General features: G+C 44.9%; 1 protein-coding gene across 1 annotated transcript; it reads left to right on the top strand.

Moving 5' to 3' along the window:
* The first annotated feature begins 9,701 nt into the window (after nucleotides 1-9,701).
* Nucleotides 9,702-26,655, top strand: NKRF (NFKB repressing factor). Its single transcript, XM_004587641.3, has 3 exons — nucleotides 9,702-10,449; nucleotides 22,518-22,648; nucleotides 23,696-26,655. The coding sequence occupies exons 1-3, from the start codon at nucleotides 10,184-10,186 to the stop codon at nucleotides 25,651-25,653; spliced, it is 2,355 nt and encodes a 784-aa protein (XP_004587698.3). The 5' UTR covers nucleotides 9,702-10,183; the 3' UTR covers nucleotides 25,654-26,655.
* The last annotated feature ends 594 nt before the right edge of the window (nucleotides 26,656-27,249 follow it).

The following is a 27,249-nucleotide window of genomic DNA, read 5'->3' as shown; positions in this document are numbered from 1 at the left end:
GGGAGGGCTGGCTGATAGTTTAGGACTGGCAGGACATTATGATCCCTACAATCACTGAACTGTTACTATAGCATGAAAACAGCCATAGATCATACATCGAAGGTTGAATGTGGGAATGTACCTTCAGAACTATTTAGGAATATTGAAACCTGAAAATGAGATTGTTTCATGTAACCTGAATTATTCTGATTTTTGCAACCATTAAATCATGGCCCGGCATGGTAGCCTAGTGGCTAAAGTCCTCACCTTGTATGCACTGGGATCCCGTATGGGCGATGGTGAGTATCCCTGCAGCCCTGCTTCCCATTCAGCTCCCTCCTTGGGGCCTGAGAAGGCAGTTGAGGATGGCCCAAAGCCTTGGGACCCTGCACCCGTGTGGGAGACCCAGGAGAAGCTCCAGGCTCGTGGCTTTGGATAGGCGCTGCCACTTGGGGAGTGAATCAGCAGATGGAAGATCTTCCTCTCTGTCTCTCCTCCTTTCTGTATATCTGACTTTCCAATAAAAATAATCTGCCTTTCCAATAAAAATGATTTTAAAAAATAATCATTCTTGGGGCTAGCACTGTGGCATAGCAAGCTAAGTCCTGCTGCACCAGCAACCCATATGAGTGCTAGTTAGAGAATTGGAAATTCCACTTCCAATCTAGCTCCCTGCTAGTGTGCCTAGAAAAACAACAGTCCTTGGGGCCCTGCACCTACCTGAGATGTGGAAGAAGCTCTTGTCTTCTGTCTTGCCTAGCTCCAGCCATTGCAGCCATGTGGCAAGTGAATCAGCAGATAGAGGAGCTCTCACTGCGCGTCTTGTCTGTGTAACTGCCTTCCAAATAATAAGTAAATAATTATATATGTATATACATAAAACACACACAAACAGCCTTTCTTATTGAAAGGGTCACAAATACAGGCAGCAGGCAGTGGGGCCAGCTCTGTGAGCTATAGTTTGCTGACCTTATCTTTCATGCAAGTCAGTGGGGTTTTTTTTGTTTGTTTTCTTTAAAGATTTATTTATTTTTATTACAAAGTCAGATATACACAGAGGAGGAGAGATAGAGAGAAATATCTTCCATCCGATGATTCATTCCCCAAGTGACCGCAACGGCGGTGCTGTGCCGATCCAAAGCCAGGAGCCAGGAACCTCTTCCGGGTCTCCCACGCAGGTGCAGGGTTCCAAAGGCTTTGGGCCGTCCTCAACTGCTTTCCCAGGCCACAAGCAGAGAGCTGGATGGGAAGTGGAGCTGCTGGGATTAGAACCGGCGCCCATATGGGATCCCGGTGTGTTCAAGGCGAGGACTTTAGCCACTAGGCCACACCGCTGGGCCCAAGTCGGTGTTTTTTATACATTACTTTAGCAAGTGGCTTCTCTAAAGAAATGTAAAATGAGAACAAATGAATAGTTTTCATACAAGTTAGTGAACAAAACAGGTTTGAACTTGCTAACATTGACATACAGGTTTGCCAAAGCATAAATAAGACTGGTGGTGTCTTCTGTTTGAAGTGCCCCTGCTTAGGCCAACCCAGCCTTCTGTTCAAGGAACAGCTGTCTTGGAGGCCACTCCTATAAAAAGTGCACATTCTTTGAAACAGTTCTGCATGGAAACAGTAGCATTTCATAACATTTTTCCACCTTCCATCAGTAGCCATTTCTGGTTTTGTGTTCCTTCTTATTCTTTTCAAATTTGTTTTTATTGGAAAGGCAGATTTACAGAGGAAAACTATCCTCCATCTACTGGTTCACTCCCCAAATGACTGCAACAGCCAGAGCTGAACTGATCTTAAGCCAGGAGCTTCTTCCAGGTCCCCAACATGAGTGCAGGGTCCCAAGGACATGGGCAATCATCTGCTGTTATAGCAGGCCATAGGTAGGGAGCTGGATCAGAAGTAGAGAAGCTGGGAGTAGAACCAGTGCCCATGTGGGATGCAGGCATTTGCAGATGGAGAATTAGTCACCTGTACCATCATGACAGCCCCAAAGTTACCTCTTTTTTCACTTGGCTTTTAGAAAGCTCCCTTTCTTTCAAGGTTCAGCCCCAGAACTCCTTGAAGCCTTTCACTAAAAATAATGTATTTATTTGTTCTCATTTTACTTGAAATTTTTAGAGATGGAGAGTAATCTTCCTTCCACTGGCTCACTCCCCAAAAGCCTGCAAAAGAGTCAGGGCGAGAACCAGGAGCTTCATTAGGTCTCCCACCTAGATGGCAGGGCTCTGGATCCTGGAGTCATCATCTGCAGACATTTGGTGTGCACAGTAACAGGCAGCTGGAATGAGAGCACAAAAGCCATTGGCCAATGCTGTGCTACATTAGGATAAGTTGTCTCTTGTGTTGCTAGAGTTCCATATCAGAGTGCTGGCTCAAATCCAGCCTTGGGGCTCTGCACCCACATGGGACACCCAGAAGAGGCTGTGGCTCCTGGCTTCAGCTCGGCTCAGCTCTGCCCATTGCGGCCACAGCACAGGTACAGCTGTTGCAGCCACTTGGGGAGTGAATCATTGGATGAAAAATCTTCCTCTCTATATCTCCTCCTCTCTGTATATCTGACTTTCCAATAAAAATAAATAAACCTTTAAAAAAGTGGAAGTGGTATTCTGATATAGGGTGGGGGCATCTCAAGCAGCAGGGTAATCCATAGTGCCACAATACCTGCCACATTTGCATACCTGACCCTTATTAACCAACTGATAATGTTTTGCCCCAATAATCTGCTTTGTTTTCATTCTGTGCACTCTCTCTCCCTCCTTTTATATATAAATATGTATTTACAAACTCATGCATGTATAGACATAATATATTCTTTTACATAACCACAGACACTATTAACTTCAATAAGGTTCATGTTCTTGCATCATTGGATAATACCCTTATGACATTTTTTTCTTTCAGCATAAGATCTATCCCAGGATCTTGCGTAGTGTTCTTTCTTTTTAGTCTTCTTTAATTTGGAACAGCCTTTGTCTTTCATGATTGAATTTTTTAAAAATGTCCATTTACTAGAGATAGAGTGATAGGGAGAGAGAGAGAGACTTCTCCAAATGTCCATAACAGCCAAGGCTGCAGGAAGCCAAAGCTAGGAGCCATCCTCTACTGCCTTTCTAGGTATATCAACAGGCAGCTGGATCAGAAGCAGAGCAACTGGGACCTGAACTGTGTGTTTAAATAGGACAGTGTTAGTGAGGAAACAATATTAAAAATAAAATTAAAATTAAAACAGGTAGCATTGAGACCTAGAGGCTGAATTCCTGAGTTTCTCTTTCTTCTTTGGTATTAATAAGTGAGCTGTGGGGAGAAGCATATAGGTATGTGCAACTATATTATTTCTCATCAGCAACTTCCCCCTACATTAGCTATTGCTAATTCTTACCTGAATTAACCTACAAATGATAGTTTTGCAACTCCAGCAGTCCCTTCACATTTGCAAGTCAGCACATGATATTCTACCCTAAGCAAAGGGTCTCCCTGTTCTATCACTTGTTTCTTTATCCACTTAGCAACACTATAGATGTACAGTTTCCCACTTCCTCAATGGCTTACCATTCCTTACTGTCCTAAATGATATTTGGTTCTCAGATTATCCAGATTTGGCCAGTAATTTCTTTAAATTTGTTTAAATTTACTTGAGATAGAGAGGAAACATTTACTCCCATCCACTAACTCTCTCCCCAAATGCTCACAGCAGGCAGGCTGAAGGCAGGAGCCAGGAGCTCCATCCAGGTTTCTTGCAGGGGTGGCAGCGTCACTGCTCCCTCCCAGAATGTGCCTTAGCAAGGAACTAGAATTGGAAATGGAGCCAGGACTCCAACATAGGCACTGTTATTAAGAATGCAAACTTCCCCAGCAGCTTCTGAGTCACTGCTCACCTCCCGGCTATTGTTTTTAACCTGTTAGTAAACATTCAACAGTGCACTGCGACACAGAATAATCTGGTCAAGAGCTTTCGGTGACCTAATTTCTAGGATAGTCAACAGGAGAGGAGTTCCGTCAAGGTCAAACTATTCTCTCACATCACTTACAGACTTCTCTATAGGAAAGATCATGGAAAGAAATTCAGAAAATTTAGAGAGAGAGAGAGAGAGAGCGGAAGGGAAGGAGACTAAAAGGCTAAAGGCATGTGCCTATGTTACACAATGAGAATGGCAATGGAGCAGGGAGAGAATGGATGATAATGGATGGTTTCTAGATTATTTTAGTGTCCCAATGGCTGCCTTTATCATCTCTCACTCCTATCCCTCTCCTCAAACTTTTCTCACATCATCATCTATTTCCTCTTAGATTTCATCTCCTGTTCATTGGGTAATCATCTATGACTTGTGAAAAAGGAATGTGCTGATAGTGGTTGGCTGAACAGTTTTTTTTTTTAATTTATTTTCATTTGAAAGGTAGAATATCAGAAAGAAGCAGAGCCAGAAAGAGATCTTCCAAATGGCTGCCACAGCCAGAGTCAGACTAGTCTGAAGCTGGGAGCCAGGAATTTCTTCTAGGTCTTCTATATGGGTGCAGGGTTCTAAGGACTTGGGACATTATTCGCTGCTTCTCCAGTCCATTAGCAGAAAGCTGGATCAAAGTGAAGCAGTCAGGATTCAAACAAGTGCCTATATGAGATGTTGGTGTCTGCAGGCAGAGGATTAGCATTATATGCCACGGCACCAGCCATTGAACAATCTGTTTTTAAGATTTATTTATTTTTATCGGAAATGCAGATTTACGGAGAGAAGCAGAGACAAAGAGAAAGGTCTTCCATCTGCTGGTTCACTCTCCAAATGGCTGCAATGGCCAGAGCTGCACCGATCCGAAGTCAGGAGCCAGGAGCTTCTTCCAGGTCTCCCACATGGGTGCAGGATCCCAAGGCTTTGGGTCATCCTACTGTGCTTTCCCAGGCCATAATCAGGGAGCTGAATGTGAAGAAGAACAGCCAGGACATGAACTGGTGCCCATATGAGATCCCAGCGTGTGCCATAAGCAGGGAGTTGTACAGGAAATGGAGTAGTTAGGACAGGAACCAGTGCCCATAGAGGATCCTGGCACATGCAAGGGGAGGATTAACCAATTAAGCCTCGTGCATGGTCCCATAAACAATCTTTTTTTTCTTAAGGATATTTATTTATTTGTTTGAAATATAGAATGACAGAGAAACAGGGAGAGGTGGGGGGAGAGAGAGTCTTTCAACTGCTGGTTCACCACCAAATCACTGTAATAGCCAAGGCTGGACTAGATCAAAGCCAGCAGCCTGGAACACCATCTGATGTCTCAATTGGGTGTAGGAATGCAAGTACCTGGCCTTCCTTCTGCTGCTTTCCCTTGTGCATTAGCAGGAAACCAGATCAGAAGTGGAGCATCCAGGACTTGAAATGATCCCTATGTGGGAATGCCACTGGCAGATTACCACAATGCATCACAACACCAACTGTTTGGCTGAACAATTTTTTAAATTTATTTTTATTGCAAAGTCAGATATACAGAGAGGAGGAGAGACAGAGAGGAAGATCTTCCCTCCGATGATTCACTCCCCAAGTGACTGCCACGGCCAGTGCTGCGCTGATTCAAAACCAGCAGCCAGGAACTTCCTCTAGGTATCCCATGGAATTCAGGTTTGGGCTGACTTCACCTGCTTTCCCAGTTGGCTGAACAATTTTTTAAACTATTTATTTATTTAGAGAAACAGATGCAGAGAAGAGAGAGAAAACAGAGAAACAGAAACAGATGCGACAGCTATATAGAGAAAAAGAGATAGAGCACTCCCACCTGCTGGTTCACACCCCCAAATACCTGTAATAGCCAGGACTGGGCCAGGCCAAAGTCAGGATGACAGGAACTAACTACTTGGATGACAGGAACTAGCTACTTAGCAATCACCTGCTGCTTCCCAGGATGTGAATTAACAGGGAGCTAGAGTCAGAAGCTGGGGCTGGAAATTGAATTCAGATATTAAAATGTGGGACATGGCTATGCAAATAATTACCTTAAATTTTCAGCTAAATGCACACCCCAAAGAATTTTTTTAATATTGAATTTCATAATATTTTTAACTTAACAAAACAAAAAGTATAAAGTGACACAAAGAGGACCCATGTACCCCAAATTCAGCTTCCCCTACTTTTAAAATCTTATTGTAGGGACCAGCATGGTAGCATGGTCAGCTAAGCCTCTGCCTGAGGCACCAGGATTTCATATGGGCACTGGCTTGCATCCCAGCTGCTCCACTTTCCATCCAGCTTCTTGCTTATGGCCTGGGAAAGCAATAAAGGATGGCCCAAGTCCTTGATCTCCTACACCCACATGGGAGACCTAGAAGAAACTCCTGATTCCCAGCTTTGAAACAGCTCAGCTGTGGCTGTTGAGGCTATTTGGGGGAGTAAACCAGCAAATGGAAGATCTCTCTCTCTCTCTCCTTTTGTCTATGTAACTGCATCTTTCAAATAAAAAAATTAAAAATTAAAAATTTCATTGTAGTGTAATGCAAAAGATTTTTTAAAATCAGGATTATCAAGGAAAGATCATGGAGAATGATGCTTTTGTTGTTGTTGTTTTCTACCGATGACATTTGTTTATTCCATAAAGAAAGAGAGAAATGGAAACCAGTATGGCTGTTCCAGAATAAATGGCTTCTTATATCAATTTCATTATTTTTAATTTTGTAATCCAGGTTCACACATCAGGTTAAAATTCTTCACTTCTGTATGATAGACAAAGCTTAATCCAAGCTGAGAGAAAGTAGTTTTTCTTTTTTCTAAGACCATTTTCTCAGAAAGATGTATTCATCATAATGCTGCTTTTGATAAAGTTTGGCACTTTAGGCTATGTCTTATTCTCTTTGTGCTGCTATAACAAAATGCCTGAGGCTGGAAAATTTCTAAAGAACAGAAATTGGTTTCTCACAGTTCTGGAGGCTGTGAATGAAGTCCAATGTAAAGATGCTGGAAGATGTGATGTTAGGCAAGGGGGGTTACTCTCTGTGAGTCTTATTCACTGTGCTGTTGCATCCTTTGGGAGGGAGGATTTCCATGGCTTTGCATGGCATACATCAGGAACACAAGCAACAGAGTGCTGTGTGAACCTTCTTTTAGAGGGACCCGAAGCCTTTGAGGAAAGAGGAGCCCTTGTGTTCTAACCATTTGTTAATACCATTATATTGGCCATTTAAGTTCAAAATCCAAATGTGGGAGAGTACACATTCAATCAGCTTAAATTAATTCAATTACAAAACAACATATCCGGGTTTCTAACATATTTATTTATTTGAAAGGCAGAATTACATAAGGAAGGGAAGGGAAAGAAAGAGAAAAGATTTTCCATCCACTGGTCCACTCCTCAAATGGCTGCAGTGGCCAGAGCTGGGTCAGTCTGAGACAGGAGTCATGAGTTTCTGCTGTGTCTCCCACATGTGTTCAGGGACCAAAGGACTTCAGCCATCCTCCACTGCTTTCCTAGGCCATAAGCAGGAAGCTGTATGGGAAGTGGAGCAGCCAGGACTCGAACTGGCATCCATATGGGATGCTGTCACCACAGGCGGAGGTTAGCCTGCTGTGGTGCCAGCCCCTAACAAATCATTTTAAGATGTAGGCTCCAAGAAAATGAATTTTGCTAGATTGTGACAATGAGAGTAGCCTTCTTCATTGAACAAACATTTATGTGGTCCCTTTAGGAGCAAAGTGTAAGTGCTAAGAGCAAGGCAGATGAATTCCCTGCTTTCGTGGAATCGACATTCCAGTGCGGGGAAGATAGTCAAACTCTTAAGGAAAAAAAAGGGGAGTGGGGAGGAGGCGGGGGCAGCATGTCACATTGATTCTGGTTGGAGCTCTGGCTGTCCTATTTACCATCCAGCTCCCTGCTTGTGGCCTGGGAAAGTAGTAGAGGACAGCCTAAAGCCTTGGGACCCTGCACCCACATGGGAGACCCAGAAAAAGCTCTAGGCTCCTGGCTTCGGATCAGCTCCGGCTGTTGCCACCAGTTGGGGAATGAAGCAGCAGACAGAAAATCTCTCTGTCTTCTCTGCGTAACTATGCCAAAATAAAAATAAATTGAAGGTCTTCTGCTAAAAAAAAAAAATTCAACTAATAAAAAAAAAACAAGGCCAAGAGGTGATACATGGTGGCGATACAATGACAAATTGTATCGCCAAGGTGATACATTGAGAAATGACTGGAGTAACACAGGATGCGGAGTCAGATGAGCTACATTTTGTTCTCATTATTGCCAGCAACTATCTGTATAGCCTTCAGCAAGCCACGTTTTCTTCCTACTCTTATTTTTCTACATGATACCATCATGATTTCCATTTATGTCCTGTAAACTTACTTCCTTAGTGTTTTATTCTTGGACTTAATAGTTCACAGATGGACGGAACTTTAAACATGAATGCCTAGGCAGAGAGAGAGAGAGAGAGAGAGAGAGAGAGAGAGAGAGAGAGAGAGAGAAAATGAATAACAATGAATGGGTGGCAAGTGCTATTGTCTTTTGTTGTTCTCAGGTCCCTGTAGCCCTACATATGTGTCATAGAGTTAGAAATATGTCATTCAAGGGTAAAAGAGGGTGATGAGTCCAAGCCATCTCATGCAGGGGTCCTGCTGCTGGTGGCACAAGTTTTTGTACACGACTGGTTCTCCCCACCAAGCTTGTTATCAAGAAAGAAAAAGCCCAATTTATTTTCCTTTTGTATGCTTACTATCATGAGCAGGTAGCAGGTGCAAAGTGCCCACTGACACTGACTAAATGGCGCAGATTGTACATAGGAATTGCCAAGGGACACTGGAGCAAATTCAGAGTGGAGAGAAATCTTGGGTGCAGAATAATTTAGCCATTTGCTGCTGTGCAATGGTTAACATTTATTATTTGCACTTGAAAGGCAGAGTTCCACAGAGAGAAGGCGAGACAGCAGCGGGACTTTCCCTCGGTTAGCTCACTGCCCAAATGGCCACTCTCTGAGAGTGGCCCAGGCCAAAATCAGGAGCCCCAAACTACATTCAAGTCTCCCACGTGAGACTACTGCTTTTCCCAGGCCATTAACAGGGAGCTGGATCCAAAGTGGAGTCGCCGGGGCATGAACCAGCACCACAAGGGTGGCTTAAGCATAACTCCGGTCCTGCCATGAACCGTTCAATCCCCTCTAGGTCCTTTTTGTATGCTTGCATTTTGTAATATTTTTACACGTTAAACGAAGACGTAAAATAGACTTTGCATTCGTCATCAAAACTGTGAACATGGACGTCCACTTTTCCGCTCTCCGAATGGAGTGTGGATGATACTAGTGCTGGACTTGGGCAGAGGCACTGCAGATGGTTTTATTGCAGGTGTTTCTCAGTTTTACCAGGTTTTCTTAATAAGCTTCAAAGCTAATAATGCAGGACACACAGAGCTTTGCAAGCTGTCCTGGGGAGGGGGGATGCAGCAGGGAGGCGCTAAGGAGAGTTGACATTTAAAAAAAAAAAAAAGTAAAATCCGTTCCAAATCTAAAGCCCTTTGAGAGTACACGGCCTCCGCGTCGTACCGCTCTGAAGTCCAGGGAAAAGCGTCAGGGCAGTTACTTCTACCATCACCCGAAGGCACCCTTCGGGGATTTAACGGAGTCATGTTTTAGAACCTCAAAGAACCTTCTTCACTCCCTTTCCTTTAGTCCCCGCCTTCCGCTTGTCACCACCTTGCGTCAAAAGCCGGTAGCTGTCAGAGAAAGGGAAAAGTAGGTCGCGCGAGATTCTGCGACGGGATTTCGAAGTTAGGGAACAGCGGCGGCGCATGCGTACTGGCCTGGCCAGCTCGGGGCGGCACGCGGGTAGGTAGGCTAGGAGCCCAGAGGAAGGGGAGCTGAGCGTGCCGGTGGCTCTTTCCCTGGACCACGCGCAGTGCGTGCGGCAGCGGCGCGTGCAGTGCGGGGCGCGGGACCTGGCTCTGGGCTCGCCGGCTCGCGCAAGTGCAGCGCGGGCAGTCCTGCGCGTCCACGAGTTGGAGGAGCACAGCGGGCGTCTGTTCGGGCAGCGCGACGTGAGCTCGCGCTCTCCTGTTCCTTTCAACGGACGGTCGCCCCCCACGCACACACTCCAGTCCCCCGAGAGTTGGTCCTCCCGCTCCGCCGCGCCCCTCTCACCGCACTCCTGTTCCCGCCGAGTCGCTGACTTGCTATCGGTAGTCGCCTTCGTCCCTGGTGGGGAGGCGAGGGGAGCAGTGAGGAGGGATCCCTGCCTTGGGGGCGGAGAACATGGCTGGAGGACGTCTGTTGTTGGGGGGCGACTTCCTGTCGCCGCCGCCGTTGCCCCCCCTCCCGCCGCCGCCGCTGCCGCCCCTCCCGCCGCCCCCGCCTGAGCCAGTGCTGGAGCAGTGGCGCTATAGCCACGAAAGTGACTGGCAGTGGGCTCTGCGGCGCACCTTCATCTGCCGGCACCTGCACAGCTATCCCGGGGCCGCTCTGGACCAGCTCCTCGCTCTCTCCGCCGCTTGGACCAACCACGTTTTCCTGGGTTGCAGGTGAGAAAAGGGCGTCCGAGGGGAGGGTGGAAGGGAAGGTGAGAGCTTGCTTGAAGGAGGTCGGGTTAGAGACAGAGGTGATGATGATGATGATGATGATGGTGGTGGTGGTGGTGATCGGGATACGGGCTGCCTCTGGAGGCGAGTGATGGGCTGGAGCCTGGAGTTATGGAGGCGCGGGAGAAACATCGGCCGCATCTCAGTGAGCCTGGCTGTGCAGTAGCTGGCCCTGGTGGCACAGCGTAGAGCAACCACCAGGCTGCAGGGATCAGCGGCGCCTCCAGGACCAGGGATACAGCTGGAACAGCGCCTGGAAGAGGATGAGTGAGAGGTGGTCACATTGTGGTTGGTGGTGGTATTGGAGGCTGTGGGAAATGAATAGCTGCACCTTGGACCCGCATAAGACCTTCCAAGGATGCGGTATCTGCAGAGAATACTCAACTGTTGGGGCTACGGGGAGACAGGGGGTCGGTGGAAAGGATCCCACGGCTGGAACCTTGCTCTCTTGGCCACCCTCTCTTCTAGCATCCTTGTGACATGAAACACCAGTCCTCTTTGCTTGCCGACTCTCCTCCCCCAGCCGAGCGTTACTGTCTTTTTTCCTGAGAAGGTAGTGTGTATTAGGTCTGGTAGCCGCAGCGGCAGCTAGCTTGTGGATTTGCGCATAATGTGCCTGGACTGAAACAAAGACATGTGTACATTTACAGGACAAGTGGCTTGTCCTCTTTCTACCTTAAATGGGATAAGGAGGGTTAACATTTGCTTCTGGTAAGTTTTTTTTGGGTGGGAGCGGAGTATATGTTTTCTTCCTGTTCGCAGTCTGAGCAGGCTTCTCTGGAAGCTTTTTGCATTCAGTGGAGACTGCGGTATGGTTCCAACGCAGGGGTTTTTGTTTTGCTTGTTTTTTTGCTTCGTACAGACTTCTTGGACTTTTGTCCTTCGCAACCCCTAAACCAGCCTTATATTAGACTAACCGTTCCTTTGACAAACAGGAAAGCTTCTTGATTGGACATTCCTGCCTCACAGTCAGTTTTTCATGAGGAAGGCTCAAAAATTCTGGAAACTGATCAGATCAGATTCAACCAGGAATGACTAGCAGATCCAGAAAAATAGAATTGTCCACTGGCATCCTTAATAGTTGAACGGGACATCTGGGGTGCTACTGTGCTTTCATCACAGGAATTTATTGCTGCTGTTTGCTGTAAGACTTAGTAGCTTCTGCCTTCACAGATAATGATTTGTTTCACTAGAAGAACTAGGGAAGCCTCAATAATTAGTCAAGTTAGGGAAATCTAATTGAGCTTCACTTAACAGTGTCATAGTTGCAGGGGGAAAAAAAAGGTACCTTCACAGAAGGATGTAGAGAATAGGATTCCTTAAAAAAAAAAGAAAGAAAGAAAAATTAATTGGAGCATAGGCAGCTTGAACATTAATAGTACACTCTACAGTCCCAGAAGAATGGAAGCCCCAGTGCCATCGTGACTGCTCAGTCAGTCAATGTGAATTGAGTGGATGCAGACAGCTTTCGAATGTACAGTTCATTTTTAAATATTTATGATCTCAGTTAATTCAACAACCACTGGGATTATATGCATCTCGGTTTGACAGCTGAATCAGTGGAGGGCAAGAAATTAAGTAACTTGTTCAAGGTCCCACAGTTCAGGCAAGGACTGACATTCTGATGGCCAAGCTGCTGCTATTTCTGCAAAGACAGCTGCCATAGTTGAGGAGCATGGCCTGGGAGTGACGGCAAGTAACTCACCCAAGCCACATTATTAGGTCTCAGGATTCCCCGGCAAGAACAGCCTGGTATTGAACCAGGGCATTCAAAACAAACCAGGCCAGTGACAGTATTGAAAACATAAACGTGCAGGATGTCTTGTATATGTGCACATGGGTACATCCACATGTGGCAAGTGTGCTAAAATGTTACATTTGCAATAGCATTATCAGCTTAACTGAAAAGTAATGCTTGGCCTGAGTTGTGGCGGTGAAGCCGCCACTACCTGTATCATTGGCATCCTACACAGGCACTGGTTCCTGACATGGCTCTTCCACTTCCAGTCCAGTTCTCTACTAATGCATTGGGGAAGGCAGTGGAGCATGGCTCAAGTTTTTGCCCTGGACACCCACATAGGAGACCTACATGAAGCTCCTGGTTTCAGTCTGGCCCAGCTCTGGCTGTTGCAGCCATTTGGGGAAGGAAGCAGCAGGTGGAATACCTCACCTCTCTCTATAACTCTGACTTTCAAAAAATAAATATTATTTTTAAAAATAAGACTTGCATTGTATCTGATATCCTAAAGGCTGAAAAAGAATCGTGGAAGCTGGAACCCGAGTATAGTCTTTCAGGTTGGAAAGAGTTTAAGTTAGCTCTTATGTTCAAGTGGGCAAACTCTGCTATATGCTGGTACTTGATGTTAGCATTGATACTGCTTGAGCTTTTGTGTTCTTCGGCAGAACATGCTTTGCTCAAGTGAAAGCAGCACTTTCTAAAGTGAAATGGCCATTTGGTTGTTCAAAGTTCATCACTTGACAGAACAAGTTGTGAACAGTAACAGAAAGAGAAAGCACAAAATTTCCCTTCTGGCAGGACATTTTGTGTTTGATTTTTCTTGGGACTGAAATAAACTCCTAAGTCAAGGATGTCTGACAAATTCATAATTCTGAAAAGAAAAAGTGGAAACTCCAGCAAGCAAGGATTACATTCCTTTTGTTGATAGAGGTGATTTGCATGGGATAAATTTTAATATCTTCTTCATTCTTGTGCCTGTGGTGCTTTAGCATGTATCAGAATCATCTGTGAGGACACAAATTTCTGCATCCTGCCTCTATTTAGTTTTTTGGTTTTTTTTTTTTTTTTAAGATTTATTTGCTTTCATTGGGAAGACAGATTTACAGAGAGAAGGAGAGACAAAGAGCTTCCATCTGCTGGCTCACTCCCCAAACGGCCACAGCCACTAGAGAAGACTAGAGAAGAACTGATCCAGAGCCAGGAGCTTCTACCAGGTCTCTCACATGGGTACAGGCCACCCTCTACTGTTTTCCTAGGCCATAAATAGGGAGCTGGGTGGAAAGTGGAGCAGTCAGGACACAAACCAGCGCCCCTATAGGATGCTGGTGCTTGAAGGTGGAGAATTAGCCTGTTGCCATGGTGACATCAGCCCCTGGAATTAATTAATTAATTCTTCTCTTTCTCTTTTTTAAGATTTATTTATTATTTATGGAGAAAAGGGGGCTTCACTCTGTAAATGGCTGCAATAGCTGGGATTGGGCAAGGCTGAAACCAGGAGCCTAGAAATCTGGGTCTCCTACTTGGATACAGGGTCCACTTGGACTACTTACTGCTTTCCCAGGCGTATTAGCAGGAAGCTGGATTGTAAGCAGAGCAGGTGGATTTGAACTAGAACTCCAGTGTGCAATGCTGGTGAGCTAAGTGGCAGGTTAACCCACTGTACCTCAGTGCCACTCCTGCTCCAGGGTTTCTAATTCAGAGGTGGAATTACACTGTTTGCCTTTTTTTTTTTAACAGTGTGAAGGGAGAAAAAGATATTTCATCTGTTGGTTCACTCTCCAAATGGCCACCAGGGCTGGACCAGGCCGAATTTTATCAGGAATTTTATCAGGTCTCCCATGTGGGTGATAGGAGCCCAAGGACTTGGGCCATCCTATGCTGCTTTACGAGGCACTAAGCAGGGAGCTGGGTCGGAAATGGAGCAGCTGCAACTTGAATAGGCACACATGGGATGCTGATGTTGCAGGCAGCAGCTAACTCCATGCTGCTACAACACTGGTCTCTCCAAAATTTGCATTTCTAACAAGTTGCCAGATAATGCTGATATTGTTGAACCAGGCTGAAGTAAAGCAATATTTTTCAGTATGCTTTATGATCATTTTCCTCTCATTGTCCAGGCAACCAGGGAGTTCAAATAGCTGATGTTATTTCCCCTTAATTTCTTATTAAATTGAACAACCTATTAAGGCATTTTTTTTTTCTGTAAGAAGTTTCTTGTGACTAATAAAATTTAGTCATTCTCTTTTTTTAAAGTTGTTCATTTATTTCAAACATAGTAAGATCTTCCATCTGTTGATTCACTCCCCAAATGTCTACAACAGCCAGGGCTAGACCAGATTGAAGCCATCCAGGAACTTGGTCTGGATCTCCAACATGAGTAGCAAGTACTTGAACCATCACCTGCCACCTTTCAGGGGGAGCATTAGCAGGAAGCTGGAGTGGGAAGCAGAGCCAGGACTTGAACCTGTTCACACAGGTATGGGATTTGGGTGTCCAAGCAACCTCTTAACCACCATGCTAAATGACTACTCCTAGTACAGTCTTGTAATCAACTTTATCTGCAAGCACTTAAATAACTTTACACGAATACCTAAAAAACTGGGCAATATTTTAGTTAAAATTAAAGATAATGTGTATATATATATATATATATATATATATATATATATATATAACAAAGAATGATTAACTGAAATGTTTAGTTTTCCAATCCTTTTTTCTTTTTAAAATTTTTAATCTTATTTTTATTTTCTTTTAAATATTTATTTATTTTTATTAGAGAGATAGAGAAAGATCTTCTGTTCACTAGTTCACTCCCCAAGTGGCTGCAATGACCACAGCTAAGCCAATTCAAGGCCAAGAGCCAGGAACTTCTTCCAGGTCTCCCACGCGGGTGCAGGATCCCAAGGCTTTGGGGCCATCCTCGACTGCTTTCCCAGACCACAAGTAGGGAGCTGGATGGGAAGCGGGGCTGCCAGGAGTAGAACCAGCACCCATATGGGATCCCAGCGCCTTCAACGCGAGGACTTTAGCCACTAGGCCACTGTGCCGGGCCCACTCAAAGTCTTTTATTGGCTTAGATGAACTGACTGTCTTGCCTTTGTGTTAATCTGGGTGTGCTCTCTGTTCTTTGATAAGGGTCAGCAACTGAGGTGGCCAAGTCCTGCAACATGTGCTCCAATATTGGACAACATGTCCTGTGTGATCTTTTTCCCTGAGAGAATTGAGCTCAGTGGTCAAGTTGGAGAATCCACAAGAAACCTCACCTGAGGCCCCGTTCTGACCTATTATCAGTCCCCTCATCCCTAGCAATACACAGCCCCCTGTCATACATGTGGTGGCAGTGATACGGTGAGGCAGCCCCAGCTGGAATGTGCCCACAGTGATACAGGGGCAGTCACAACCCATCCCCCTAAATCTTCCAAATAAAAAAAATGCAATAGTGAATTATGCTGGTACACTGATATATTAACGCAGAGTTTGCATTAACCAGGCCCAGAATGCCCACCAACTACTGGCTGCTTTTTTTCCAGCAGTGTAACACTTGTTTAGGTACTTGTTTAGGGTCTACAGCTGGGGATATTTCTTTTTTCCCTTAAGATTTATTTATTGATTTTGAAAGAATTCAGAGAGGAGAGGGAGAGATACAGAGAGATCTACGATCCACTGGTCTTCTTCCCAGAGGGCCACAATGGGCAAAGCTTGACCAAACCAAAGCCAGGAACCAGGAGCTTCATCCTATATTCTCATGTGCATGGCTGGAGTCCAGACACTTGGGCCATCTTCCCGTGCTTTTCCCAGGCCTTTAACAAAGAGCCAGATCGGAAGTGGAACAGCTGGGACTCAAAAACCAGTGTTCATAAAGGATGCCAGCATTGCAGGTGGCAGCTTTACTGTCTGTGCAAGCCCATGGGCTTCCAGTTTTAAAAAGATTTTATTTATTTGAAAGGCAGAATTACTGAGAAAAAGACAGAATTGTCTGTCCGATGGTACACTACCCAAATAGTTCAAGTCTTGGCTGCTCCGTTTCCCATCCAGCTCAGTAGGTGGCCCAAGACTTTGGGATTCTATACCCACGTAGGACAGTAAGCTTTGCCTGCAGCATCAGCATTGCATGTGGGCTTCGATTCAAGTCCTGACTGCTCCAGTCACAGTCCAGCTCCCTGCTTATGACCTCGAAAAGCAGTGGAGGATGACTGAGTGCTAGGGTCCCTGCATTCTGCATTCACATGGGATACCCGGAGGAGACTCCTGGCTTAAAATCGACCTAGCTCTGAGCATTGTGGCTACTTGGGAAATGAACCAGTAGATGTAAGATGTGTGACTCAGTCGGTTTTCTCTCTGTAGTGCTGCCTTCCCAATAAAAATAAATCTTTAAAAAAAAAGAGAGAAAAAGCCAACAACAACAAAAATCTTGTCAGTTTGCAAATCAACATACATGATCTAAAATTTCTGGAGTTAATGTTATTTTTAATATACTATAAAATGTATATACCATGGAAAACAGTAGTGAAAACCCTTCTGCTTTGGCTAATTTCAAATTTGTGGACACATCTTTATCACTGGATAATTCCTCAGTGGATAATTTTTATTAAATGATGAAATCCAGATGATCTTTTTAGTGACTCTTAATTAATTTTTGCCGTGTTCTTTGAGTAGGCAAGTGTAGGGTACTGTGGTCATTTCCATTGTGTTTCAAAATTGTTGAGCTTCTTTGGTATTAGAATTTACTAACAGGACCTGGTGCAATAGCCTAGTGGCTAAAGTCCTTGCCCTGCATGCGCCCGGATCCCATATGGTAACTGGTTGGTATCGCGGCTGCTCCACTTCCCATCCAGCTCCCTGCTTGTGGTCTGAAAAAGCAGTAAAGATGGCACAAAACCTTGGGACCCTGTACCTGGGTGGAAGGCTCAGAAGCTTCTGGCTCCTGGCTTCGGATCAGCTCAATCCCAGCCATTGCAGCTACTTGGAGAGGGAACCAGCGGATGGAAGATCTTTCTCTGTCTTTCCTTCTCTCTATAAATCAGACTTTCCAATAAAATCTATAAACCTCTAAAAAAAGAATTTACTAATACAGGACAGCAGTTATGGCTTATTGGCAACCTATGCAAAGACTTACTTTTAATGCACAATATTGCATTTTGTGGCAAATGTAATCATTAGGGAATATCAAGTGGGAATAATAATTACCAGTGCTGGGAAAAACCTGGTAGAAAAGTGAGTGAATCAAAGAAACCCTTATATGAATCAGTCATGCACAGTATATGACATATCATCTTCATTGTATACCATGCTTGAAATCAGGTTCTAAGAATTCTGTCTCTCTCCATTTCAAACAAATTTTTTAAAAAGGATATCAGGCCCAAGATGATGGCTTAATGGCTAAATCCTCACCTTGCAAGCATCAGGATATCATATGAGCATTGGTTCATGTCCAAAGATGCAAAAGCAATTCAATTCAAATTAACTAATAATGCTGGTTAAAATGAGTACATATAGGCAGAAATGCAAACGAACAAAAGGCGTAAGAGGCCCAAGCACTTGGGCCATTTTCCTCTGCTTTCCCAGGTACAGTAACAGAGAGTAAGGTGGGAAGTGGAGTGAGTGGCTAGGACTTGAACTATTGCTCATAGGATGCTGGCATTGCAGGTGGTTGCTTAACCTGTGACACACTGCCTGCTCCATCTTAAACATTTTTAAAATTTTTTTTATTATTTTATATACAGATCCATAGGCTTTGGGATTTGCCTTACCCCCACCTCAAATCCCCACCACCACTGAGTTCTCCCATATTATTACTATAGTATAGTTCTTCATAAACAGTCATATGTCCGTCATTGCGGGCATGGACAATGGCAGAGAGTCCAGCATCCTATTGTCAAAATATAGTTAACAGTTTCATTGGAAGTCCATCTATGATCTGGAAGTAGAGATGCATACTGCATTGTATCCTCACATCTGGATATGATAGTCTCCATTACACAGTTACTGTACATCCCCTTAAATGAAAATACAAAATCAACAACAGGAAGAAAAATAGAAATTTACAATGCCATGAAGTCTTCAAGAGGTTTTGATAGTACAACAGTCCTGAATTGCTTGCCATTCCAAGCATGATAAAATCCAGAATCAACTGGCTGCTATCGTCTACACTAGAGTCTCCGTCTGCCCAGATATTCACTGCCAACGTTTGGCTGGGGCGGTTGATCAATTTATTCTGTCCTCTGTCCTCTGCCATGGTACCAGGTGTCCTCTGGAGGTTCCAATGTACTGCCATATCCTCCATGTACATTTGGATATACTGTCCACTGCTCCCTCTGAGCCACTGAGTAGGGCCAGTTCTGACACATGCATTCCACAGTCAGCCCATGGAACCTGCAATTCTCTCCATAGTTGGGGTTTTGTGTCCAGCAATTCAGTTGGTAGGGAATCACCAAAGAAACCTCATCTGAGGCCATCCCAGACCTGATTCTTATGTGTGTTTGCCAGTACAGGGTCTGGCACAATCAATCACCCAAATTGGCCTACGCACACACCTGGTAGTTGCAATTGCTGGGTCAGTTCTGTCTCCAGCCCTGTGTTTTATACACACCAATGAGTGTTGCAGTCCAGCTCGATACTGCCCACCAAATACTTGGCCTTCACACAAATCAGTGGGAGCTGCCAGCTAGTTGGAGCAACCCGCAATAATCCTCGCCAGGCCCGCCCCCTGCCCTGGTTCCCATGCTTGCCAAGACTGGTCCTATCTGTCCCACAACCCCTTCAGCTCTTGTACATGTTAATGGGCATTGAAGCCCAGTTCATCCCAACCAGCCCCACTATCCAGTCCACACTGGTGCCACCAGGTGCCACCATCTGCCTAGACATGCCTGTGCCTGACAGAATTTGCCCGCCATGCCTGCAGCTGCCAGCTGATGCTGCGGCAAAGTCCAGCCCACCCACACCCACATTGGCTCATGCATGTACCAGAAAGTACAGTCAGCTTTTCCGTGATCTAGCTCACATGTAGGCCATTGGGTGTGGCCTTGCCTGGCCTGGTCTGCCCCTATTCCAGCTCTCATGCTCACCAGTGGGAGTAGTAGCCCAGTAGGGGGACCCACGCAGCCTCCCCCACCCACTGGATCCGACCCCACTTCCCCCTGGGTTTCACATGTGCTGGTTGGGTGCTGCAGCCCAGTCTGGCACAACCCACCTCACCACGGCATTTGCCAGTGAGTGTTGTAGCCTGGCCATGCCTGGCCAACCCCCAATTCCAACTCACGCTGGTGGGGACTACAGCCTAGCCCAGCCCTGCCAATCCCCAGTCCTGGCCCTAATGTGGACTGGCTAGTATTGTGTCCTGACCCAGCCCTACCCACACTCCATTCTGGCTCACAGATTCACCAGCAGGTGATAAGGACTGACCCAGCCTGGCCTGCTCCCGACCTGTGCCAAATGTGTGCTGGTGTGGGTACTGTATTTTGGCCTGGTCTGGGCTGTTCCCTTTATTGGTTCTTGCATTTACCTGCAGTGAGTGTGTCCCAACAGAGGAGTTCCCCCATCTCCTCCATCAGGACCTCTCCCCATACCAGATCTCACTCACACCAGTGGGTCCATGGGCAAGCCCTACTTAGTCTACCTCCTGTCGTAGCAGGAACAGTGGCCTTTCCTCACTGGCCCTCACCCATTCTGGCTCTTGTTGGGTGCTACAGCTCAGCCAAGCCTGATCCATACCCAGACTCAGCTCATACATGGCTCAGCGGGGGCAGAGACCAGGCCTACCCCATCCTATACCTACCCTGGTTCTCACGAGTACCAGTTGATGCTGGATTCTAGCCCAGTCCGGTACATCCCAGACCCAGCCCATATCCATGATGAGGGATCCTGCAGCCATATCCAAACCTGACCGCAGCCCCCACCCTAGCCCTCATGCTCACCAATGGGAATCACAGCCCGCTCAGGGCGTCCACTTTGCTCCCCAACCAGGCCTGTTCCCATCCCCAGATCTCGCGCGTGCCAGTGGTTGCTCTGATCCAGCTTGGCATAGCCCCTCATCTGTCTTAACCTTTGCCTTCAGATGTTGCAAACTGGCCTGATGTAGCCAGCCCCCAGTCCCAACTCACTGGCATGTGCTGGCACCTGACCCTGCTCAGTCTGCTCCCATCCCTGGCGCATATAAACCAGTAGGTGTTATAGCCTAGCCCAGCAGGACCTGTGCTGCAGCCTGGATTCTGCACTCGCCAGTGGGCTAAGGTTTGCTTGGCCTTGCCCGGTCCGCCCCCTTCTAAAACCAACCCATACACTTGCCAGCAGATGGGGCTAGTTTGCCCAACCTGCCCGACTCCTAGGCCTGGAACACATGCTCACCAGTGGCAGCTATGACCCCGTAGGGAAGTTTTCCAGGTCCCCCACTCGGCCCACTTCCAGACCCAGATCTCCCATGCTCCAGCAGATGCTAGACCCTTGCCCAGCATAACCTGCCCCTCCATCTTGGCCTTTGTATGAGCTTTGGATGTTTCGGGCCGGACTGCCCCTCACCCTGTGCTACAGCTTGGTCCTGCCCAGCCTAGATCAGCCCCAATACCAGTGAGTGCTGGCAGGTTCCCTGTTCACACCTACTTCAGCCCATCACAAATCCAACTCTTGAGCTAACCAGTGGGACTTGTATTTCTTCAAGGTTGGGCCCACTTATCCCCCACAGAATCTGCCTCTGGACCTGGTGCTCTCACGTGCGTTAGTGTCATGGCCCTTCCTAATGTGACCTGTCCCATGTTCTGGCAGTCAGATACTGGGATTTAGCTCTGCTAGACAGGCCCCAGCCCTAGCTTTTGTGTGGAGTGGCATGTGGTGGTCAGCGATGCTTTGCGTTAATAAGCCCATCTCAGGACTCCCATGTGGACTGGTGAATCAGTCTGATCCATTCAGATCTTCTGGTCTCTGCCCTCCAAACCACTAGGTCTCAGTCCCTCACTTACCGGCAAGTGCAGTGGCCCTGTTGTTGAGTGTCCCTCAGGATTCATTCCTCACTTACACATATGGTGTCCGTATCCATGGATATCCCTAGGCTATATTTTGTCACCCCCAAGTCCCCCAGAGCTCATTGGCGGGTGACCAGCGGGCAAAGCCCGGCGTCTGATGGGTGCACTGTCCATCCTCATCTTAAACATTTCTTGTCCCCTGACTCAGTCCAGCCATTTCTAAGGACCCTGATTACTTTTCATGAGACACAATAGAGCACACAGCCTGAATGTCAGTGATCCAGCAACTCTTTTTAAGATTGTATTTCAAGTCAGACTTAGAGAGTGAGAGAGACTGATCTTCCATTTGCTGGTTTCCAAGTGAACACAACAGCCAAGGCTGGATTGTACTGAAGCCAGGAACTTGGAACTCCATCTGGGTTGCCCACAGTTTTGGATGGCAGGGGCCCTAATACTTGAGCTATCTTCTGCTGCCTTCCTATGCCATTAGCAGGGAGCTGGATCAGCAGTAATACATCTGGCATACAGAACCAGCTGGCCCATAAGGGAAATGCTGGCGATGCAGGAGATGGCTTTACCCACTATGCCATAACATTGTCCCCATCTGACAACTCTTAATGCTGTTAGTACTTGTATTAAAAATATAATTTATTTACATATTGTATCTGTATGAAAGGGAAAGAGAAATCATGATTTCATCCTGATTTTTTAAATAAAGATTTATTTATTTTTATTGGAAAGGCGGATATACAGAGAGGAAGAGAGACAGAGAGGAAGATCTTCCGTCTGATGGTTCACTCCTCAAGTGACCGCAATGGCTGGAGCTGAACCAATCCAAAGCCAGGAGCCAGGAGCTCTTCCGGGTCTCCCGCATTGGTGCAGGGTCCCAAGGCTTTGGGCCATCCTTGACTGCTTTTCCAGGCCACAAGCAGGGAGCTGGATGGGAAGCAGGGCTGCCAGGATTAGAACCGGTGACCATATGGGATGCTGGTGCGTGCAAGGCAAGGACTTTAACCACTATGCCTTCGCACCAGGGCCTCATTCTGATTTTTAAATTCAAACTGAAGATAAGCTGTTTGCCTAAATTTCTTGATTTTGTATTTTCTATGTCTTGTCTTAGACTGAAATATCTTGATTCCTTAGTGACTCATTTGAAAGAGAAATAATTTAGGGCTGATTCTTTCGTTTTATATCCGAGATACCCTGTTGGCAAAGTCCTGTCAGAGGTATAATAAGCCTGCCTCATTTAGGAGCTTTGCAAAAAAGAGAACTACATCCTTACCAGTTTTAATCACCAAATATATTATTTTAAATAGGTACAGCCCACGCTTAATGGAAAAAATTCTACAAATGGCTGAAGGGATTGATATTGGGGAGATGCCTTCATATGATCTAGTGCTGCCTAAACCTTCCAAAGGTCAGAAGCGTCACCTCTCAACATGTGATGGTGAGTAGACTTGTTTCTACAAGGTGGGATTAGGGAGACAATATGGCTGTTTTTAAAAACTGGTGTTAGTGTGGTGTATGATTTTTGAGTAACACTGGTTCTTATAAGTAGAGGAATTTTAATTTTTACTTATGTATATATTTTTTGAAGAAGTTAAGTGGAACTGAAAACTGAGAATCCTAAAGAGAATGTTACAGTGCTAGTCTCGAAATCTGTGACCGGGAGCCTTCTTCTGAGTAGAACAACCTTATACTGTAGTCATTTCAGCATCTGAGTAACTAAGTCTTGGATGGGTCCTGAAATGAGCAGCTTTTTACTGAGAAATGTTATAAGGAGGAAGCTCTGGGATCTGTTACAGCTTACAAAGAGTTCTGTCTGTTACAGTTTACAAAGATCATAGCTTTAAGTTTGGTAATCCTCATATATCATTAGTTTTCACCTGTTATCCTAGAAATAAAATACAGTGAACACCTTTTTATGCACAATAGGCCAGAACTAAGGTTTTAAAGTTGAAAACCTTTGAGAAAGATTGGTAAATGGTTTTACTTGAATTTTTGTCACAACTATGTAAAGCACCATTACAGTCACTGCTGGTGATATGAACGAGTAAGGCATTTTAACTGTTCTGCTCATCGTCTCTTGCATTAGAGCCATCTATTGGATTTGCACCCCTTAAGTGAGCTGTTCAGCATAGGTGGCATGAGATTGTATTGGAACATGCTTCCAGTATCCTTCTGTTTTTAGGTCATTTTGTATAAAGGGATCTACCAGCCAGGAGTCACAGTAAATTATGTAATTGAGACAGTTGTATATGTTCTCTCAAGAATCTTCTCTTACATATGGAAGTATAGGGAGCATCCCTCCTTATGTTGGAATCAACCTCTTGGTACTTGAGTCCATTCACCCAGATTACTTGAAGTTTTTGTAATGGGCCATATCTTGCACCAACAAGGCACTTTGCAAATAATATGGTTGGTACTGATTTTCCTGCTTGATTTTTGAAAATATTCCCATTTTAATGAATTGTAAATTTCACCCATTCTATAGGTCAAAATCCTCCTAAAAAGCAAGCCGGTTCCAAATACCATACGAGACCTCGTTTTGAGCCTGTACATTTTGTAGCTAGTAGTTCAAATGATGAAAGACAGGAAGATCCTTATGACCCTCAAACAAAAGAGGTAAATGAACAAACACAGTTTGCCAGCATGCCAAGAGACACCTACCAAGATTACACTCAAGACTCTTTCAATGTACAAGATGGGAATTCTCAGTATTGTGACTCATCAGGATTTATTTTCACAAAAGACCAGCCTGTAACAACCAGCATGGGTTTTGACAGTGGCAATCCTGCTCCAAGCAGCACAGCACAGCAGGCAAACTCTCAGTCAGCTCCTGAGCCTTCACCATCACAGACATTTCCTGAGTCAGTGGTAGCTGAGAAGCAGTATTTTATTGAAAAATTAACAGCAACTATCTGGAAGAACCTGTCCAATCCGGAGATGACTTCTGGATCTGATAAGATTAATTACACCTATATGTTGACACGTTGCATTCAGGCTTGTAAGACAAATCCTGAGTACATCTATGCTCCTTTGAAGGAAATCCCTCCTGCTGACATCCCCAAAAATAAAAAACTTCTAACAGATGGCTATGCTTGTGAAGTTAGATGCCAAAATATCTACTTAACTACAGGTTATGCTGGCAGCAAGAATGGGTCCAGGGATCGAGCTACTGAGCTAGCTGTAAAACTCTTGCAGAAACGAATTGAGGTTAGAGTTGTTCGGCGGAAATTCAAGCACACAATCGGAGAGGACCTTGTGGTGTGTCAGATTGGCATGCTTTCCTATGAATTTCCCCCAGCTCTGAAACCACCAGAAGACCTGGTAGTGCTGGGTAAAGATGCTTCTGGGCAGCCGATTTTTAATGCTTCTGCCAAACACTGGACGAATTTTGTCATTACAGAAAACGCAAACGATGCAATTGGTATTCTTAACAACTCTGCCTCATTCAACAAAATGTCTGTTGAATACAAATATGAGATGATGCCCAATCGCACATGGCGTTGTCAAGTGTTTTTGCAAGATCATTGCTTGGCTGAAGGTTATGGAACCAAGAAAACAAGCAAGCATGCAGCTGCTGATGAGGCTTTGAAAATTCTTCAGAAAACACAACCCACTTACCCATCTGTCAAAAGTTCCCAGTGCCATGCAGGCTCTTCACCCAGAGGGTCTGGGAAGAAGAAAGACATAAAGGATCTTGTCGTTTATGAGAATTCATCAAACCCTGTGTGCACACTGAATGACACAGCACAGTTTAACCGAATGACAGTTGAATATGTGTATGAAAGGATGACAGGCCTCCGCTGGAAATGCAAGGTGATCCTCGAGAGTGAAGTAATTGCAGAAGCTGTTGGCGTCAAGAAAACTGTCAAATATGAAGCAGCCGGGGAAGCTGTGAAAACCCTCAAAAAGACCCAGCCAACTGTCATTAACAACTTGAAGAAAGGAACCGTTGAAGATGTGATTTCAAGAAATGAAATTCAGGGCCGCTCGGCAGAGGAAGCTTACAAGCAGCAGATCAAAGAAGATAACATAGGAAATCAGCTCCTGAGAAAGATGGGTTGGACGGGTGGTGGTTTAGGTAAATCTGGTGAGGGGATACGGGAGCCTATCTCCGTCAAAGAGCAGCATAAACGGGAAGGTCTTGGCCTCGACGTAGAGAGGGTCAATAAAATTGCCAAAAGAGATATTGAACAGATCATCAGAAACTATGCCCGCTCTGAAAGCCACACAGATTTGACTTTCTCTACAGAACTGACAAATGATGAGCGGAAGCAGATTCACCAGATTGCCCAGAAGTATGGTCTTAAGAGTAAGTCTCATGGGGTGGGCCATGATAGATACCTGGTGGTAGGTCGAAAAAGACGGAAGGAAGACCTATTAGATCAACTCAAACAGGAAGGCCAAGTGGGGCATTATGAGCTTGTTATGCCTCAAGCAAATTGAAAGCTTACTAATTTATTTTGTAAATGCCTAATGAGGCAGATTTATGAGTGAAAGAAATGCTACATGTCTGGTTGCAGAGCATATATTCATTCTTAAGGTGTTTCATCTTGTTCATTTCATGTAGTGCTTTATTAGATATTGGAATCTGAAGAGTTCTGTCCACTTGTATTAGCTTAACCCAGCAGATAATATTGTGCAGTTTACTGTTGTGTCTTTGATATTGCTGTGTCCCTCGGAATTTAGTAGTTTGTTCAAGCAAGAATACATCCAAGTGGAATTTCACCCTGGTAAAGAAATTCTCATTTTAAAAGGCATAGCACAGCAATCTGCAACAATATGTAAAGTTGATATGAACTGCCATAAGACTAGTTTTATTTCCAGACATTAAAAATGTCAGATTATTTTGTATTATCTATTTTCATCTTTGTGTGAAGCCAGTTATAGAATGTTTAACAGTAAATTGTGCTGTATGTGTAAATGTCCTTACCAACTAAGTGATGTAAGATTTTCTTAAAGTATTTGTGTTCATTTATTTATAACTTCAACCATGTGATTTCCAGAATATTGGAAGTAATTTACTGTATCTTGTGATATGAGTTTTAACAAATACTAATCTTCACACTGAGAGAGCGTTACTTGAGAGAGCACTGAAAAGTTTCAAAAACTGCCTCAGTCTGGAGAAAGGAAGCTTGAACTGTTTGTTCTTGGTGCCTTGCAGAGAGACTCACAGCAACTCTCCATTTTAGCTTTCACACGTTTTGGATATACAGCACATCCAAGACAACCACAGCTGTGGTAGAGCTTGGTAAAAGACTGAGGATCCCATTGGTGCTTAGATGAAAAGGTCAGTTGGCTGGTTCCTCTCTCAAAAAGCTTGTTAAGCCTAAAAAGCCAACTTTGTAATATACTTAAAACTGCTATTTTCGCTTATTACTGGAATGTAAAAAAAATGTATAAAAAGACTTAGTGTATGCTTCCTGAATAAAAAGGAGCCGATGTTGATCAAAATTTTGGCGTGCTTCTTTCTGAACAGCAGCCCAGCAGCAACACTTTGGGTCTTTGGAGAAGGAAAGTGGCATTTGCACAAAAATCTTTCAGCACCAAAGCACATGTGGAAGAATGGAGTGCTTTGGAAATAGGAAATCAGTCACCCAATCACAGTTTTGCATATAGACTAACATGTTGACTTCAAAGGAATCTTACGTTGTCCATTTTTATGTGATTTTGTTTTTGAATCTCAGATAAATCAAGTATAACTTCACTTGGGCCAACACAGATGAATATTAATAGTGAAGCACCTCCAGTGAAATGATACTTAAGACAAATAGATTTGTTTGCAGTGTCTTAAAACATTTACTACCATGCTTGACTTGTGACTGGCCCACAATAAACAATTCACTTTCCCCCTTTTTTGTATTTTAAGGTAAGCATTATAATTTAATAAATATTTTAAAAATCTGTGGGAATTAGTCTGATAGCAAAATCTTGGTGGCTTTTAGTCACCTATAAAGACTAGCACAAAAAAAAGAGAGAGACTAGCACAGTGCGTGGTATTTGCTTTCCACTCTGACTTCCTCTACTGTGAGGCCTTTCCTG

This window comes from Ochotona princeps, chromosome X (genome assembly GCF_030435755.1).
Source record: "Ochotona princeps isolate mOchPri1 chromosome X, mOchPri1.hap1, whole genome shotgun sequence".
NCBI classification, from domain to species: domain Eukaryota; kingdom Metazoa; phylum Chordata; class Mammalia; order Lagomorpha; family Ochotonidae; genus Ochotona; species Ochotona princeps.
This window is presented reverse-complemented; position numbering and strand designations above follow the sequence as displayed.